Consider the following 20,816-nt stretch of genomic DNA (forward strand, 5'->3'; position numbering starts at 1 on the left):
AATGTACTTAAGTGACAATGACTAGTGTAGATATTTTGGTAACACTTTACAATAAGGTTCCATTGGTTAACATTAGTTAACAGCATTATTTAACATGAATATACAATGAAAAATACTTTACAGCATTTATTTATCTTAGATATTGTTAATTAAAACATACTAATCATTTAACATTAGTTAACATTAATTAATGCATTCTTAACTAAAATTGAACAGTTGTATTTTTATTAATTATCATTAACTAGGATCAATAAATGCTGTAAAAGCATATTGTCAATGGGTTGTTCATGATGCTTAATACATTAATAAATGTTAATGAATGCAACAAATTGTAAATTGTTACCGTTATATTTCTGTAGAAACTATGGTTACAATGATGAATTTCTTTAAAGTCGGCATAAAATCAAAATTGACCCTGTTTATTTTATTAATGCATGTTACTGATCATATTATGTATGATTTATTCATGCACATTTGCTATTATATATACACTGATCAGCCACAACATGAAAACCACCTGCCTTATATTGGGTAGGTCTCCATTGTGCCTACAAAACAGCGCCAACCCACATCTCAGAATAGCATTCTCAGATGCTATTCTTCTCACCACAATTGTACAGAGCGGTTATCTGAGTTACCATTGACTTTGTCAGTACGAACCAGTCTGGCCATTCTCTGTTGACCTCTCTCATCAACAAGGCTTTTCCGTCCAAACCAGTCTGGCCATTCTCTGTTGACCTCTCTCATCAACAAGGCATTTCCGTCCAAAGAACTAACGCTCACTGGGTGTTTTTGTTTTTGGCACCATTCTGAGTAAACTCTAGAGACTGTTGTGTATGAGAATCCCAGGAGATCAGCAGTTACAGAAATACTCAAACAGCCCATCTGGACCCAACGATCATCCATGAGATTATCTAATCAGCTAAACATATGGCAAAATAATTCAGATATGGGTCAGGAGCTTCGGTTAATGTTCACATCAACCATCAGAATGGGGAAAATTTTGATCTCAGTGATTTTGACTGAGGCATGATTGTTAGTGCCAGATGGGCTGGTTTGAGTATTTCTGCAACTGCTGATCTACTGGGATTTTCACACACAACAGTCTCTGGAATTTACTCTGAATGATGCTAAAAACAAAAGCATCCAGTGAGCGGCATTTCTACAGATGGAAACGCCTTGTTGCTGGGAGAGGTCAACAAAGAATGGCCAGACTGGTTCGAAATGACAAAGTCTACGGTATCTCAGATAACTGTTCTGTATAACTGTGGTAAGAATAATAGCCTCGTGCCACCAAAACAACATCAACCCGCATCTTAGAATAGCATTCTGAGATGCTATGGCACAAGGCTATTGTTCTTAACACAGTTATACAGAGCAGTTATCTGAGTTACTGTAGACTTTGTCATTTCAAACCAGTCAGGTCATTCTTTGTTGACCTCTCCCAGCAACAAGGTGTTTCCATCTGCAGAACTGCCGCTGACTGGATGTTCTTCTAAAGTGACTCAAATAACCGCTCTGTACAATTGTGGTGAGAAGAATATCATCTCAGAATGCTATGCTGAGATGCAGATTGGTGCTGTTTTGGCAGCATGAGGTGGACCTACAAAATATTAGGCAGGTGGTTTTAATGTTGTGGCTGATTGGTGTGTGTGTGTGTGTATATATATATATATATATATAGACCTTGTATACTCAAACTAAAAATGTCATAACTTGCTCTTCCAGACTCGAAACTTTTCTCTGCTTACATTTGAAAGTGCTAGTCAGGTTTAACCCCACCTCTTAAACAGTCTTGTAAACAAACCTGCCATTAAAGCAGCTATTGCAGATATGAAGAGGTTTTTTTACGGCAGTTGAATACAATGTGACTTACGCCTCTGGAATTTATTCATATTTTTTAATGCAGGTATCTTGGGATGTACAGCACAAGGTTTTTTTTCACTTTGTAAGTGCATTGTGATTTAAAACGTTGAAATATTGTGATCTTGTACTCACTTGTTTCTCCACAGCTTCTGTACAGCCTTGTCGTGTGCAAAGATCATGATGTACTCCTGTGCTATGTAGTCAGTTAGATCATCAGTGTGTTGAAATCGCTGCTCAACTAAATTTCCCCAGTGGAAGGGGTGGAAGGGGTGGAAGGGGTGTGTGTTTGTGTCGACTGCAAACTCGCCTTCAGATCTGCCTCCATTCAGGTATACAATGCCGACCTTTCAAGATCCAATAAACAACCAATGGATAAAATAACCTGACATTTGCTCTTGTTTGATATGCCATTTCACTCAGAAATACATCACAATATGGAAGTAAAGTTGGTAGCAACTTCCGTTTCATGCCGACTTTAAAGGGTGTTGATCAGTGACTTTCTGACATTTTCTTTGTCTGCTCATACAAAATGGTGTGACACCAGGTTACAACACTAAAGCTGGGGGGGAAAACAACAGAAATTATTAAAAAGAACCTACAAAAATTCACTATATTTGCATCTCTTTTTTCATTTCAACTGCTGAACAACTGCTGTTGTCCCATCTCATGAGAACAGTTGGTCCTTTGTGATGCACATCCACTTTGCTGAAGATAGTCCTCTTGGCAAACTGCAGTGCACAGTCAGATAAATTCTATTTCTTGTGTATTTATGCATATCTGCTCTAATGCTTGAAGGCAACTAGAGTTTTCTCACATCCAAATATCAATAAACAGGGCCAGCACTGGCCTCAGGTGCTTGCCTTACTCAGACACAAACCTTTGAACATCTTTGTGATCAAATGGACAGAAGGACAATATCATTTACATGGAAAATCATGCATTACACAGTCATGGCCACAGTCATTAGGTGTCTTTTCATTATGGCCATTTGAGTCCTTCTTGATGTCATATGATGCAGCAAGACAAGTTCCTTCACAACTGGCATGTTTGGACAATATGTTATTTTTTGTTGTTCTTGTTTTTTTTGGCAGAGCTAGTCTTTTGTTCCATGTCAGACTGTACTCTCCATTACCCACTCAGAGCTATCAAATGTTGCTTTATCACCTTCCCCTTCACTCTCGTCACATTGCAGGAGCATGCCATTGACAGAGCGACTCCTCTTAGTCCAAATGTTACTGATGCGTCGCGGGGCATTGCGAAGGCACTGTGAAGCACCAAAGTCGCCCATGTCGAATGAGTGGCTGCGCTTGGGCTTGTTCTCTGTTGGTAGCATTACAAGACTTCCAAGCCTGGAATCAACACGATGTAGTAAAGGCTCCTTGTCAGTGGGTGGTCTCATGGCCATTGCCATAGTCCCTGAGGAAGATGGACAACCTGGATCTCTTGTAGGAGCCCTCAGGTCCAGGGAAGCAAATGCCCCAAGTAGGTTGTCCAGGTTTGGTCGTGTCTTGGTTGACGTTTGCTTCCACCTTTTGGGCAAGGTGCTGGACTCACCATACATGTTATAACACTTTACTTTCTCACTACCAAGGGAGTCTGCTGAAGATGATGATGAGGATGAGATGCTACCGTGCAAGGAGCCACATTTAAACTCCACCACTTCGTCCCGCATCACCACTACAGTCTTTGGAGCCTGCAATGTTGGAGCGCCATTGTTCAGTTGCTGAGTCACCTGAGTTCTACCATTGGTCTGGGAGTAAGTGTTGCTCACTGTCACAAACTTTGCAACCTGCAGACCGCTGTTCACTTTGTAGCGAATCATAAGAACTACAATAAATACCAAGAGGGTGGCCACAATCACTCCACCAATCCCCAAGATCATGGTACCACCCAGAAACTGACTGTGAAGTGATTGGCAACGGGGGTACTCATCATGCATCTCAAACTGCACGCAACCAACTATGTTGGTCGCAGTGAGTGTTGTGGCGGTGTCTTCCCAGATGGCAAGCACACACAAGTCATACTGCATCCCTGGCATCAGGTTGTTGACCACAAAGGATTTGCTGGTCACTGGAATCATCCTGTGAAAAGCAAGAGAAGAGAATGGCATTAATAGGAGAAGGCATTTTACTGGTTAAAATTATATACCAGTAGAAACATCAACTTATATACATTTTTGAGTATTGTCGTGGTTAAGCAAAATGTTGCTGCATGGAACAGAATGCACGTTCCAGGTTTACATTTAAATAAAAGATTTATTTTTTGCCATTACTTCTGACATTTTTGCCCAGTACTTTGGAATATTAGTATACTTAGTATTAATTTTGCCATTCTAGAAGGAAAACATGCATAGAGTAGATGCAGTAGATTGAAATCACAGGCATATATTACACAGCAGGTAGTTATTCTTAATGTCTCATTGTTCAATGTGTTATGTTGGATTAAATACACCCAGTGCATGGAGTGTTGGTAGAAAACAATCATTACTAATTTTACTATTTTTAAAAGATAATTACTTGGAAAGTACTGATCATATAAACCTTGGAACTTCAGTTAGATTTTAATAAATGAATTGCATATCATAGCAATTTTGGGCTCAACATCCTAAAAAGCACCATAAGTAGAGAGACAATTACAATTTATCTGTTTCTGACTGCATTAGTGTATCATTATCTACAAAATTATTTGCACATTCCTGGCAGTGGATTTAGACTGAGAATACTAATTACACTGTAATTTGGTGACCACTCAGCTCTGAGAAAGTTGAGTTGTTTAATGGATCAGCTCAGTTTTCTTTTCCTTTTTTATTTAATTTCTCAGGATCTGTGCACATAGAAGACAGATGTCTATGCAATTCAATGCATGTACTCATTATGATTTCATTATATATTATGTAAACTTCACAATTTTTATTATTTGTAGTACTATTAAAGCTGAAGTGTATTTTTTTATATTCTCAGTTTAATATGCACAGACAACTATTGTAAAGCCATTGGTAGGCTGATATGCCCAAAATGTGTAAATACTGTGGCGCTATCCAAGCATTGCTCTGTTTGTTTGAGCAGCCCAATATAGCAACACTGACTTTAGATGCCACAAGTTTAGGTTGTAACTTTCTGATGCTAATGGCACAGGTTTTAGACACTTTTACATAAAACATCAATAATTTATTCCATAATATGTAGTATTTAAATCATGGAAGAGGTATAATAAGAAAATATAATATATAATGAAGTACCAAGATGCAATATACACTCAGCGATTTCAGGCCATGTTTACTAAGTAATTGATGTGGTTCTCAATCCTACAATCTGCATATAGAGCTGTGGCACATCTGGGATCTCATACACTGTGTAAGAGACATCTTTGACCATGCTAGAACTATAGAATGGTGGCCTGACAAAAAACGTCTTTGATGCCAGCTAGTTCATTACTCATTCATAAGTCCCTTCCCATCACACAGTAAGATACTACATTCAGTGTTGACAGCTGAACAAGAGAACTCAACTTTTTCCACTCAAGCAGTTGTGATTTCTCCCCCCCCCCCTCCCCCTGTTGTTGCAACCAAGGGTTAACACTGCTCTTCCAAGACTAGAGGAAGAAAACGTCTCGGGTTACATGTGTAACCCATGTTCCCTGAAAAAAGCGGAATGAGATGCTGCGCTGCTAAGCACTATGGGGAACAATCCTAGTTGTGACCGAGCTGAATAATGTGTGGCGGCTGATGTAATCATTACATGCACCTGCGGCCAGGCTATAAATGGATACGTCACCAGGTGTCGTCAGATACTTCTTTTTGAAGAGCAGTCCTGGGACGTCCCAGTGCGGCAAAGAAGAGCAGCATCTCGTTCCGCTTTTTTCAGGGAACAAGGGTTACACATGTAACCCGAGACGTTCCCTTTACAAAAAGCTTCACTATGATGCTGTGCTGCTAAGCGCTATGGGGAACGCAATACCCATGCCGCCGCACTTGGGGCTGTCCGGACCCCTACGGTTGTGCAGTGTACTCACAAAAACGGGAGAGGTCTCAGACATGAGCTTGAGATGTCGATTCAAGGGCATAAGAGCCCGGAGTAGCATAAACATCTAAACCATAAAATTTTGATGAATGTGTGCTGAGAGGACCAGCCTGCCGCATCACAAAACTTGTTTAGGCATGGGCTGAGATGTCGACTCAAGGACATAAGAGTCCGGAGTAGCAAAGCATCTAACCCATAAAGTTCGATGAATGTGTGCGAAGAGAACCCTATCGCAACACAAACTTGTCATAAAAACTGATGAATATGAGCGGAGAGGACCAGCCTGCCGCATCACAAACTTGTTTAGGCATGGGCTGAGATGTCGACTCAAGGACATAAGTGTCTGGAGTAGCAAAGCATCTAACCCATAAAGTTCGATGAATGTGTGCGAAGAGAACACTATCGCATCACAAACTTGTTCAGGCATGAGCTGAGATGTCGACTCAAGGGCATGAGAGCCCGGAGTGCAGAACATCCAAACTAAAAAAAGTCCAATGAATGTGAGTGGAGAGGACCAGCCTGCCGCATCACAAACTTGTCCAGACATGAGCTTGAGATGTCGACTCAAGGGCATAAGAGCCCGGAGTGGCAGAACATCCAAACTATAAAAATCTAATGAATGTGTGCGGAGAGGACAACCTGCCGCATTACAAACTTGCAGCAGAGGGAGACCTCTAGCCAAGGTTTTAGAGGAGGAGAGCCCTCTGGTAGAGTGCGCCCTAAAACCTACTGGCGAAGCTTGACCGCGTACTCGTGAGGCCCGGGCAATAATGAGGATGCCTCTTTGAGGGCACCCCGCCCACCAAGCCGTGGCAAACCGCAGTGACCACATAGAAGCTGGCAGTGGCGAGGCAAGTGCCCGCTGACAGTTCTCTCTACAGAAAATCCAGAACTGAAGCAAACTGGCAGTTAGCTGGTTCTGTAATATGAACTTTAGTAGAAGGAAACGCATGCAGGCGCATTTGTGCTATGTATGCGTTACTACGATCAGCCCCTCCCAAGGAGGGGGCTGGGTGACTCGGGGAGAAGTAGAGGAGACATTGCGCTATCAACAGAGGCAAAGAGGTCCTCTTCTGCCCTGTAAAATCTACCCAGATCAGTTCCAAGTGGAGGGAGCCCAGCATTTGAAATGGTCTCGATAACCTCTTTTGTTTTTTTTATTGAAAAAGGAGTTTTTGACGACACCTGGTGACGTATCCATTAATAGCCTGGCCGCAGGTGCATCTAATGATTACATCAGCCGAGGCTATAAATTCCGGTCAATGTTCACTGATGTGTTACACACATTATTCAGCTCGGTCACAACGAGGATTGTTCCCCATAGCGCTTAGCAGCGCAGCATCATAGTGAAGCTTTTTGTAAAGGAACAGATTTATACATAAGGCCACATGTATTTCAACAGCTTGATGTCATTAAGAAATTGAGAGTCTCCATTAAATGAAATGTCTAGTTATTTTCGTTTGATAATTGTTTTTAATACACATTTTGTTTACAGCTAATATTGATTTTCATATGAAATGCTGTATGTTCATCTCTAGTCCATGAAACAAAGGAGTTAGGGAGGCATTCATCCCCTTTTTATAATCATCTTGTTGAGTGATTAAGCTTTTCATATTTTCAAATGTATCATTGTTGGCAGGATGATCTTACTAGCTCTTATAGAAAGCCTAATATTATAATATGTTTAACTTTTCATATATATATATATATATATATATATATATATATATATATATATATATATATATATAGAAAAGTTAAATTTTAATTTTTCGGTGAACAATCCCTTTAAAGTGATAGCTCAGCCATAATTTAATATTCTTTCATCATTTCCCTACCCTCATATTGTTCCAAACCAGTGTGACGCTTTGTATTATGCGGAACACAAAGGGACTGACAGTCTCTGTCACCATTCACTTTCAAAATATGGAGAAAAAACATATTCACTGAAAGTAAATGGTGACCAAGGCTAACATTCTGTCTAATATCTTCTCATTGTGTTGCATGGAAGAAAGAAAGTCATACAGGTTTGGAACAACATGACAGTGATGATGACATAAGTTCCATTAATTATAATAATAATTCTTTAATACATGTTAAATGTATATTATGTATTGGAATATAGGGGATTAAACGTCTATTATGTCCTTTGTGAAAGTAAAGAGTTACTCACTAATTGAGTACTCTTTTAATTGGACACTTTCTTACTCTTACTCAAGTAAGTATTAATGTTAGTACTTCTACTTCTACTTGAGTAATTATTTCATCCATCCATCCATCCATCGTCAACCGCTTATCCTGTGTACAGGGTCGCGGGGGGCTGGAGCCTATCCCAGCTAACATTGGGCGAAAGGCGGGGGACACCCTGGACAGGTCGCCAGTCCATCGCAGGGGAGTAATTATTTTCTTAAAGTAATTGTACTTTTAATTGAGTACAGTTTTTAGCACAAAAACACAAAACTCCAAAGAATTTTGAAAAAGTATTCAGATGTGTTCATTGTCGAACTGACAGTGAAACCAGGCAGTAAACGTCTTGATTACAGATGTAACCTCTGTTCCCTGATGGAGGGAAAGAGACGTTGTGTCGATGTAGTGACACTAGGGGTTCACTCTTGAGAGCCCCAATCACCTTTGCTTTATTCAGAAAAGTCCAATGAAAATAGGTGTGTGGAATAGGTGTGTGGCTCTCCGCCCCGGACATCTGGGTAAAAAAGGAGAGGGCATGCACCACACATTCAGATTTGTGCTGAGGTGCCGAGAGAGAGAGAGTCCCGGCCATGTCAGCAATTGGTTCAGCACCACGGCAGAACGTCTTGCTCCTTCCATCAGGGAACAGAGGTTACATCTGTAATCAAGACATTCCCTGTCTGTCACTCACTTGATATTGTGTCAATGTATGACTCTAGCGGTTCCTATACAAAATGCCGCTGGTGCTGAGCCATGTCAAAAAGTAGGGTCAAAAAGGAGCGGACACGGGCAAGCTGCTGCATGCCTCGCAGCGAGCGCTCAACCATATCATGACCTTCCAGAGAGTTAGGTAAGGCATCTCCCTGATCCTGTTAAGGGTGGAGGCTACTTACCTGAGGAGGCTACAGGTGGTGGCCTTACCTGATTTTTTGTATTAAGCAGTTTCAGGTGAGCCAACATACTCGGGCTCAGTGCTCCATATGTGGTGATTCCCCCTCAGTAATCCCGTGTGATGCATTTCCACTGTTCGGTTTGCCCTCAGGTGAACCCTGTCTTTACCCTCAACAGAGCTTCGATCTGCCTTGGCCACTGTTGCTGTGTATCCCCTCCGTAGATAAGGTCCTTCCAGTGGCTTCATTCCATATGTGAACATCCCTGTTGGTACGTCCATGTGAGGTATTCTCCACATGCAAAAGTATTGGGTCTAGCCCAACCCACTGCTCTGCATATGTCCGTTAAAGAGGTGCCCCTTGCCAGTGCCCAGGAGGACGCAACACCTCTAGTGGAGTGCTCCCGGACTCCCAAGGTCCCAAGGGCACGGTAGGTCTTGTGATTGGTAAGCCAAGGAAATGGCATCCACAATCCAATGGGCCAGCCTCTGTTTGGCGACAGCTTTCCCCTTCTGCTGACCTCCAAAACAGACAAAGGGCTTCTCTGAGCATCTAAAGCTCTGTGTGTGGCCCAGATAGATGTGCAGGACACAAACTGGGCACAGCAATGACAAGGCCGGGTTTTCCTCCTCTGAAGGGAATGCTTGCAGGTTCACCACTGAATTCCAGGCATTTGCTGGTGACAGAGAGCACCTGCAGGTCCCCAACCCTCTTGAGAGAAGCGCCACCAGGAGGGCCATCTTCAGAGACAATGTGCTGAGATCGGCCTGCTCCAGATGGCTGTGGCTCAGGTGGTAGAGCAGGTTGGCCACTGATCGCAGAGTTGCGGTTCAATTCCTGGCACACATGACTATCCTAAAAGGATTCAACCTCCTCACGCCCTTGAGGAACCTGTTGATGAGGTCGTGCTGCCGTGAGGGTCTCCTATCCAGTGTATCATGATATGCTGTTATAGCAGCCACGTACACCTTCAGGGTGGAGGGAGACAGCTGTCTCTCCAGCCCCTCCTGTAGGAAGGACAACACAGACCCAACCATGCATCTCTGTGAATGTTCCCCATGGGAAAAATACCAATATGCGAAGAGACACCATGTCAGATGGTACAGCCGCCTCGTAGAGGAGACTCTGGCCTGAGTGATCGTGTCTATCACCACTGATGGAAGTCCGCTTCCCATCCAGGAGCCAGATGTGGAGGTTCCAGTGGTCCGGCCGTGGGTGCCGGAGCATGCCCTGCCCCTGAGTGAGAAGGTCCTACCCCAGGGGAATGCGCCAGGGTGGGGCTACTGCCAGGAGCATCAGGTCTAAGAACCAAGTCTTATTTTAATCTCTTCTATGTAAAGCACTTTGAATTACCATTGTGTATGAAATGTGCTATATAAATAAACTTGCAAGAAAAGTCTGGTTTGGCCAGTACAGCGCAACCATTAGGACTGGCTGTCCTTCCTTCTTGATTTTCTCCCAAATCAGATGTACTGCGTGGGGGTGGAGTCTAGATTGTCCACGGAGTGTTACCTATTGTCACAGCGCATCTGCTGCACAGTTGAGGACTTCCCAGTAGGTGAGTGGCTCGCAGAGACATCAACATCTGCTGACCCCAAAGGAGGAGGTGGCGAGCAAGTTTATGTATGCCACGGTTGCAGTGTTGTCCATCCGGACCAGAGATTAGTTTAGAGAGACTGTTGGAGACCAGAATATAGCAACCAGTAGATGTCAGTGAATGGGTTACGCCCATTGTGCCGGTCATAAAAAATATGAATTTCTTCAGCTATGTGGTGATTTTAAGGTGACTGTAAATTATGTCCTTGCTGCACAGACATCCCCTCAATCTAATTAAAGACATCTATTCATGTCTAGCTGGGTGTAATAAGTTTAGCAAGATAGACCTGTGCCAGGTATACCTACAGATGCAAGTTGTCCTAAGCTCACAATAATTTCTGACCATTGCAACACACAAAGTAATGTAATAGTATTAGAGACTTTCTTTTGGAATTACTTCAGTGCCAGAATTGTTCCAAAGTGTGATGGCTAAAATCCTCAGTGGATTGACAGGTGTAAAATGCTACCTTGATGATCTGTTCATCACAGGGAGAGATGAACAGGAGCACTTAATTCATCTGGATGCTGCTCTGCTGAGATTTAAGAACTATGTTTTGAAAGTCTGTAATGACATTTGTGAGTTTTTCTGTTCCTCAGTAGATTACCTGGGCCATGTGATTGGGTAGTTCTGGGCTCCACAAACCACCCTCAAAAGTGATGGGCCCCATTTACACAGAATGTGAGTCAACTCAGTCAAACCTGGGACTGTTTGCATACTATATAAAGTATGTACCAAACCTAGCAAACATGCTTAAGGCATTGCAAAAATCGTTGAACATATCCAAATGGTGGAATTGGGCCAAAGAAATTTGTGGAGGCTCATTTCAAATCTGCCTTGCCAGTACAGTTGGCATGTGATGCATCACCTCATGATATGGTCGTGGTAGTGTCACACTTCATGCCATCAGGAGGATAAATACATATCTCCTTCCAAAATAGAGTGTGATGTGCTTGCCATCAGTTGTTGTTTGGAAGGTGATTTATACTCCAAAAAGACCATATACCACTCATCTCAATCTTTAGCCCACATACTGGTATCCTTTCACTAGCAGCTACTAGAATGCAGCATTGGGCTCTGCTCCTTTCTGCTTCTCAGTATGACATCAAATACAGACGACAAGATTAATATGACCAGGAGAAATTGGCTAACTGTAGAATCTGGTTGTCTGTTATTAGTGGGGCTACTTCTGGTGGCCAGGCTTAGATTCAGAGATTGAGGAAAAACAAATGGTGCAGTGCATGCCAAAGATAGAGAAATATACCACAGCCAGCACCATTACATCAATGGCAATGGCCAGAGGAACCTTGGATGAGAATCCATATAGACTTTATGTGCCCATTGGAAGACCACATGTTTTTATCCATCGACAATCACAGCAAGTGTCCTGAGGTCGCTGTGATGAAAACATTGTAGGATTATCCATGAACAAAATCAACATCACATTCCACGGATCAGAGTGATCCCCGTCGAGCCATTAGAGAATCATAAAAAAAGAATCCATGGTGCCTAAATTGCTAAGAGGAGACTGTCTCTCCAATGCCTGCTTAATCTAAAACTAGGATTTGTAACGAGAGAGCTGACCAATAAAGAAGATCCTTTTTTGTTCCACAAACTTAAAGCGTCAGCATGAACTTCTAAACTTCCACACAGAGCTAAAGCAGGTTTTCTTTGAAAAGGTTCCCTGTGAGGTCCTCATGAGATACTCATCCCAGTCCCATTACTTGTGATTTAACCCTATAAAATATACATCATACCAAGCCTTGCTAGATAATTCTGAAAATGACTCTATGACCTGTGATCACTTGTATAACTGATAAATTAATGATTATAGCCAATGTACCTTTAAATATAAAATATGTGTAATGATTGATAATCACTTATAATTGACAAATCAATGATTATAATCTTTAATCTTGTATGATTCATCTCATTCTAATGGATATTATACCCCAACAATTAGGTTTCTCATAATGTGTAATGTATTTTACATGTTGTAAAACCAATTAATTAACCAGTATAATTTGTAAATAGGGATTTTTGTGTTACTTACACATATAATATTCATGAAAGAATGTCATATTTAGTATGTAAATGCTTGCTTGTTTACGTAGAGTATGGTGATGACAACGAATGTCAAGTCTCTTGTACTGTTGTCAAGATATAAATGTTCATGATTAAACATGCACTATTTTTGAGCGGGAGTTTGTAAGAATCCTCCACAAAGAATCGTAAATCAACAAAATCAAAATGGACAGACCAGTCGACCCTGTGACTCTGAAAAGCCACTTCTGATTTGCTCAGGACACCTTTGGGGTGCTGCCAATTTCAGATCAAAACTTTCCTACCCAAGGAAGAACTTGTTCTTCTGCTGAATTTCTTTCTTGCAACGCTCTCTTTGAAATGTCGCTTGGTCTCTCCTCTTTGGCTATATTGCTGCTTCCAGATCCTCCATACCATGTAGAGTCCATGGAAAATTCGGGACACACAAAGTCCAGAGGAAGCCTCTCACTATCTGCTCTATGGTTCACAAACCCAACGGGAGTCACGAGTCCTCCTTGCAGAAGGCCTTGCTTCATCCAGACAATAACTATCCGCGATCACAACGGAGTCCAAAATATCAACGGAACAAACTTTCGACAAAGAGCCAAAGAACCAAGCAACGAAACGCAGCAATACGCAAGTACATCTCCAGACTTTTGCTCAAAGTGCTGGTGTATTAGTTAAATACTTTGGGTAATCCAATTGCAAATCGATTTAGACACAAAGAAGGATAATTCTTAAGGCATTGTCAACAGACTCCATAAAGTTCATTTTCTCTGTATTGATCATTTACTTCACATTCTGTCACTACTCACCAACCTGTCTCATGTTTTATGTTTATATTAGTTTATGTTTAGAACAGCAATAAAGTTTTGTCTGTATTCAATGATAATTTGACTGTGCTATATTTTGATAAATAATCTCATCCCTGTTTTTAAAATAATTCGCTTGAAAACTGTACCTAAATATGTGTAATATTATTTTCAATAAGCCATGATAATAATATTACTCATAAAAGTGAATTAATCATAATTAAATATGAACATAATCCTCATTAAAGCTAAATACTTACTATAGAAATTGTGAGCGGATACAACCAAACATTGTATTACAATTTTAATGGTGGAGAATTTTATTCAGACAAATAATCTAGTTATTTGTCATTTATCTAATTTATAATGGTTTTCAAACACGACTAATTCCATTATAAGTTTCCTTACATAATAATATTGAATAAAGACAGTTTAATTTAATTCCTAGCTCACACATACTGTTTTCAAATATATAATGGTGGCGGTACACGGGCACTTTAATCCATACCGTGTACATCTACATCAACTAAAATTTCCTACAACATATCATCTAAAAAAGCTGTTGAAGCTCTTAGATCAGTTTTTGCTAATTTATTTTTACCCCAGCAACTAGTTAGTGACAATGGACCCCTGCTGGTCTCTGAGGAGTTTGAAGCCCTTTACACACATGCAGCGACTTTATTGTCTGAAGTCGTAAGTCTCTGTACTATGAAAGTCGTTCATGGGTGTTCCTACTTAATTGGTAAATGTGATCACAGATTAGATATATTGCAAGTAAAACTAAGATATAATTCTAATTTGACAAGGAATTTGTTTTTGTGTTGCTAAAAATCTACATTCTTCTGTGGAGTGTTGTTTTGTAAACTAATGCAGAGCTCAATGCATTAAATCATTAACAGATTAACAATCTTCAAAATATATGAAAGAATCTAACTCAGACTGCCAACAATTTCTAATAAGTCATTCAAATTTGACAATTTTCTTGTCCCTAAAACAGAATCTTATGCAGGGGAGAATGTTTAATGTGATCTGCAGCAGTGCTCAACTGCTCTTCGCATCATTTCATTAACCACATAAACAAATTATCAATGTATGAATCAAACTCAAATAGGCTACCAACATTTTCCTTTCCACTTATTATTTTGTTGTATCACATCCATGACAGACAAATCACATAGAACTGTGAAATCACTCACAGAAACTTTTCCTCTGTCCTGCCTGCCCTCAACTCCATTATCTCAAAGGAGATGGGTGACGTGAGCTCCACTGACACCCTCTTAACTCCTATTGGTTGTCGCAATTAATTTGATCAGGTCACTTTGTTGCTGGAAGTTGCTGCATGTGTGTACGGGGCTTGAAGTTTTTATTAAGGCGAAGGGAATCCAGCACATCCGATCAGAACCTTATCATCCTTCAACTAATGTTTCCTGAGTGATTTTTTCAATGAAACAAGCTGTAAAGTCATCACAGGGTAAGGGATTACTTAACAAGTGCCTTAATACCTTCCTGCTGACCTGTTGAAACACTCATGCCACAACAAGAGTGTCTCCAGCCACAGCTATGTTCAAAAGACAACATCGCACCCACTTGGATCTGTTTAAACCACTAAAGACAAAACAGACTGCCCATGCTCAACAGTACACTCAGGTGGAGAGACGCACTAAAGCTAAACATCAAAGCTTTATACACAGAGATAAGATCCTTGCTCGTAACTATGGTAAGGGCACCAAATGGATACCAGCTACACTTTTTACACAGACTGGCCCAGTGTACACTGTCAAAATGAATAACAACAACAACAACATCATCATCTGGAGATAACATGTGGATCAGATACTCGCTACAAAATTCAGTGACATCTCAGTCGAACAGGCAACTTTAGTGTCTCCCTTAGAGACTCAGGACTGTGAACATCCGCCATCACCATCTGTGAAGACTGAGGTGGCTGAGAGTCCATCAAACTGTGACGAAGACTGTGTTCAGAGCACAAATAAATTTTTGCCCATGCCCACATAGCCCCTTGTGAAAGTCACCACAATTGTTACAGATCACTGATGATGACCTCCAAATAGACTGACACTTTAGTCTAGATACTAACCCTCAACATTGGGGCAGAATAATTCCTGGGAAGTGAGGTAGTAAACCCTTTTTCCTAGTAAAAAATAAAAATAAAAGTTTGTTTGTTGTCTGTATGTTGAAACAATGTTTTATTTTCTTAATAATGTCAAACGTAATAGGGAAGATATTTTGTATATTAACAGTTACTGATCCTTATGGGTTCCTGCATGAGAAACAGCATTTTAGCTATATTATAAAAAATAAAAGTTTGTTTGTTGTCTGTATGTTGAAACAATGTTTTATTTTCTTAATAATGTCAAATGTAATAGGGAAGATATTTTGTATATTAACAGTTACAGATCCTTATGGGTTCCTGCATGTGAAACAGCATTTTAGCTATATTATAAAAAATAAAAGTTTGTTTGTTGTCTGTATGTTGAAACAATGTTTTATTTTCTTAATAATGTCAAACGTAATTGGGAAGATATTTTGTATATTAACAGTTACTGATCCTTATGGGTTCCTGCATGTGAAATAGCATTTTAGCTTAGCGTAAAGCTGACAATTTACACAAGGTTTATTTATATTTCTTCTGCTCAAAACTTACTTCAAACGTACTCCTCTGCCTGCTTGTATGAATGTAACACATCATAAGAAAGTGTTTCACCGCTGTTCAAATGCTCTTTGGATCACATCATTTATATGGATAAATGTTTTCCATATGAAAGGACTAAATAGTAATTGAAACAAATGACAATAAAATGCAGTTATCTCTTTTTATGTAACTGTATTCTAATTACCAGTGTTTCAAATGTAACTGTAGTGGAATACAGTTCAAAGTGCAGTGCATAAAATCATACAGATAATCATACAGATTATCAGGAGCTTCAGTTAATGTTCACATCAACTATCAGAATGGGAATTTGGACCGTGGCATGATTGTTGGTGCCAGCTGGGCTGGTTTGAGTATATCTGTAACTGCTGATCTCCTGGGCTTTTCACACACAGCAGTCCCTAGAATTGACTCTGAATGGTGCCAAAAAACATTCAGTGAGCATTAGTTCTGTGGAAAGAATTGCCTTTTTGATGAGAGATATCAACAAAAAATGGCCAGACTGGTTCGAACTGACAAAGTCTACAGTAACTCAGATAACTGCTATGTACAAGTGTGGTGAGAAGAATAGCACAATGGGGACCTACACAATATTAGGTAGGTGGTTTTGATGTTGTGGCTGATTGATATATATATATATATATATATATATATATATATATATATATATATATATATATATTGTATATTTATTTGAATAGCCCGTTTTTAAGTTAGCTGTCAAAACATGTTCTTCAGTGATCTTGCTTTCCTTTCAGTTATCTACAAATTGCATGTAACCTTTTACATAAACAGACTTTTACTGTGTGTATGCTCTTGAAATTCATTTATAGCTGATATTTCTCTATGGCTGCATTTACCGTATACTGCACTTCACAATGGAATTACTGTGGAATTACCAATACCAGCAATTGTCATGTAATAGACACTTGTCATTTACTGTACATACTTGCTTACTGAAAACAGGATGTAGCAACTGGTGTCTAGGCTGCCTCTTTTAAATGCCACCATAGATACTACCTTCGGTGTTAACCCAAAAAACATTACATCTATCTGATTAAATGATCTGAATTAATTACATTAATAAGGCTAAATTGTGTTCTTGAATTTATTCATCGTGTATAAGTACCACCAAGGTCATGAAAAAGTAATGGAAGCTATTGGTAAGAAAGTGTGGGAACATTGCAATTGGTGTGAATGTAGTTGTAGAGGTTTTAAGGAATAGAAACATGAAATATTAACCTGTAAATCAGGACATCATCTTCTGAACAGTTGTATTGGAGCTGGTACATTTTGACTTTGGGTGCCACTTTGCTAACTGTCCACTTGACCAGAGCAGAGACTGCTGTGATTTCTGACACTGAAACTACCTGCTCTGGTTGCACTTTTTTCTCCCCTTTACTGGTTTTAGTGGAGCTGGTGATGTCTGATAGTCTGGATTTGGGCTGGGATGTGTGGTTAGTGCTATTACTAAGGTGGGGGAGCTGGATGATGGATAGCTCAATTGAGGCTGTTGATTCTCCAGCTGCATTTGCTGCAATGCATGTAAATGTCCCGTAATCCTTAGAAGTGGTTACAATAATATCCAAAGTGCCGTTTTCATAGACTGTAGCCCTGGATGAGTTACTGATTAGTCGGTCATCTGGAGCAATCCAGTGTATTAGAGGCATGGGGTCACCCACAGCCTTGCAGCGTAAGCTGGCAGTCTGCCCCTCTAGGACCAGTAGCTTATGCGTGTGTTGAGTAATTAATGGTGGCTCACAGACAAACTCTTCCTCTCGCACATACCAGAAGTAGCGACCTTTTAGACTTGGAGGGGAGGCACATGTTTCCATATCATCCTCCCGCTCTAGACGACGCAACCAGAGAATCTCACAGTTACAATGTAGTGGGTTTCCACCAAAGCTAAGAGACAGGACTGGGGCAAAAGGTGTGCTGAGAAGAGTGTTGCTCTGTGATCGAGCAAAGATAGGATCTGGAGGAAGCTTCTGGAGTTGGTTTGATGTCAGGTCTAACCGCGCCAACTTTTCAAGATCAGTAAAAGTGCCCTCTGCAATATGGCTGATGAGGTTGTGGTCTAGACTCAGCTGGTGTATGTTGAGCATTTTCCGGACGGCCTCCCAGGGCACACTCCACAGGTTGTTGTAGGAGAGATCTAGGTCCTCCAGGGTAAGCAGCAGGTCATCAAAAGCTTCTTTGGAGATACGGGTCAGTTGGTTGTTGTTTAGGATGAGGTGTTGCAAGTTCACTAAGCCTCGTAGTACATCCGGGCCCAGCTCTGTCAACCGGTTACTGTCCAGATGCAGCGAACGTAAGGTTTCCAGATCCACAAATGAGAAGGGCTGGATGAAGCTTATGGTGTTCCGTGATAATGTAAGGTCCACAAGGCCAGTCATATTGGTAAAGTCCTGTTGGGTGATCTTAATAATGTAGTTTCCTCCCAAGCGTAATTCCACAGTTCTTCTGTCAATGTCAGAGGGCACGAACAGCAGGCCTTTGGATGGGCACAGTGTACCCAAAGATTCTGAGAGGTTCTGGCAGACACAATATTTAGGGCAGGCGGTGGTCATCATCACTGCACTTCCCAGGAGAAGGAGGCTGCAGAGCACTTTGGCCATGGTAAATCACATGCAGGGACCTAGCAATGCAACAGGAAAAAAAAAGTGGTGAGGCCTATTTGTTCATACAAGTATTCACTAACTCTGCAAGGTATATTTGTTACAAACAGTATAATGTAGTTATGAGTTAGTTATTTTTAACGGCCGAAATTATTTCAGGCGTTGTTGTCACAAAGCAGGGAGCTTGAAATACTATACAGGTCTCTCTTTAAAAGCTCTTTCATGAACAAATATTTAGATGTAGAAATCCTGAGTCAATAATCCCTACAGGAAAATGCATTGCTTGGATATGCTAATCCACAAATGATGGTGTATAATATTTTTGTCATTGGTGTTGTCAAAAACTTAAGGTCTTTTGGGCTTCGTTACAAGTTTATTAACTCTTTCCCTGCCAGTGTTTTTAAAAAAAAGTTGCCAGCCACCACCAGGGTTTTTGACGATTTTCGCTAAACTTTAATGGCCTGCAGAATATTTTCTTCCATGAATATATGAAGATGCTATATATCAAAATAAAGATCTGAGCCTCTGCTTTTAGGCAAAATAAACGATTTTATTTTATCTTCATATGTTCTTTTTTTATTGCCACTTGAACAGAGGTAGGTTTTGTCAAAAACAACATTTCGGACAAAAAGCTGAGAAAAAGGCATTTTTATCAAACAAGTGCTTTAGTATTAGTATGGTGTTCCACTTCACGTTTGAGACGATCGCAGTCTGTTTCTTTGATCAAAGAGTTGCGTACTCTTTCAAAACATGCGCGCGGGTCTTCCTTACCGTATACCACCTAAAACACGGATACCCGGAAAATTCCGTGTTTGGCGGGAAGCGTTTTTTCATAAAACCCGGAAAATTCCGTGTTTGGCGGGGAAAGAGTTAAGCAAATATTGTAAATACTTAGAATTACTTTGCTAAGGCCCATTTAAACAATTCTCAATAGTTTATGAAAGTGAAAATCTGAGAAACTTTTTTGCTACCATTTCCGGCTTTGGTGTTACATACTGTACTACCTCATGAAAATACCTCTTTCCTTTACTTTTTGCAGTCCTTACACCCATGTCAGAGTACAGAAGTGATACTAAAGCATAAAATGTGTTACTGTTGCTGTAACCTCAAAATCAGAACTCTGTGTAGCCTAGTGGAAATAAAAGGAGGTATAATTTTTTCAATGTAAGGAATTTAAAAATATATATTTTATTGTAAGAATTATGCAGTCTTGAGGAAATATAAACCTTTAAGATGGGTATTTTAACATCCAAAAAATGACACACTTCAGCAGTAACAGCATATTACAAAAATATAACTAGGTGGAGAAAGCTTGCAGATTGGAATGTTTGTCAAAAAAAAAAAACAATGCTTTTAAAGCCCAAGAAAATGGTAGATTATACAAAAACAGGGTCTTGGAAGAGTTATCCAGAAGGATGTCTGTCATTATAAACTAGACCAAAGCTAGTCTTAGTTCCCAATAAAGCCAGCAAAACTGGAACATTTTCACAAAGCATAATACGGTGTTTCCCATTTGTTGCTCACTTCAATGTTATGTCGAGTGAAGCGACACTAGGGGACTTTCTTGAAGGCCTTGGTTACCTCTGAACTTGAGAAAAGGCCAATGAGAATTTGTCAGACAGAATTTGCATGTCCCTCCTCCAGACATACTTGTATAAAGTGAGGGAATCATGCCTCTGTTCGTTCAGATTTCTTCTTTGGAGCCGAGTGAGAAAGTGAGATCACTTACTGTTCCGCTCACCTCTGCAGAGCTTAAGGTGTTGGATCTATGGCGCATATCAGAGGCTTTCTCCTTCTCTGCACGGCAGTGCAGCTTTGCCCCTAGGCGCTTCGACCGTGATGCAAAAAGAGAGTATTTTTTTTTTTAAAGAGTTTATTTCTCAAAGAGCAATGAACAGCTGGCGTGGAACGTCCTTTTCAGGACGTGTCTTCATAAAGATGTCCTTCCGCCCCAGTGTAGTTCCTGGATGCGGTCGATTTCTTTCCGCTCCTGACGGTCACAGGCCCTGCCTCGTGTGTCTGAAACGCGCTAACACTGAGGCAGCGTTTGTGGATGATTCGTGCTCTCAATGCGAGAACCTTACCATGTCAACGTTGTGGTCATGGCTTTCCTTCT

General features: G+C 40.5%; 1 protein-coding gene across 2 annotated transcripts; it reads right to left on the reverse strand.

Moving 5' to 3' along the window:
* Positions 1-2,977: 2,977 nt before the first annotated feature.
* LOC127662402 (leucine-rich repeat and fibronectin type-III domain-containing protein 2-like) lies at positions 2,978-18,700 on the reverse strand. Of its 2 annotated transcripts, XM_052153549.1 has the most exons (3): positions 17,325-18,700; positions 3,438-3,947; positions 2,978-3,395 (listed from the first exon to the last, which is right to left on the reverse strand). In XM_052153549.1, exons 1-3 carry the CDS (start codon positions 18,698-18,700, stop codon positions 2,978-2,980), a joined length of 2,304 nt encoding a protein of 767 aa, XP_052009509.1. The 2 variants fall into 2 exon arrangements, with proteins under 2 accessions (XP_052009509.1, XP_052009508.1); XM_052153548.1 differs by having other exon boundaries at positions 2,978-3,947.
* Between the last annotated feature and the right edge of the window lie 2,116 nt (positions 18,701-20,816).

Source organism: Xyrauchen texanus, chromosome 22, assembly GCF_025860055.1.
Source record: "Xyrauchen texanus isolate HMW12.3.18 chromosome 22, RBS_HiC_50CHRs, whole genome shotgun sequence".
NCBI classification, from domain to species: Eukaryota; Metazoa; Chordata; class Actinopteri; order Cypriniformes; family Catostomidae; genus Xyrauchen; species Xyrauchen texanus.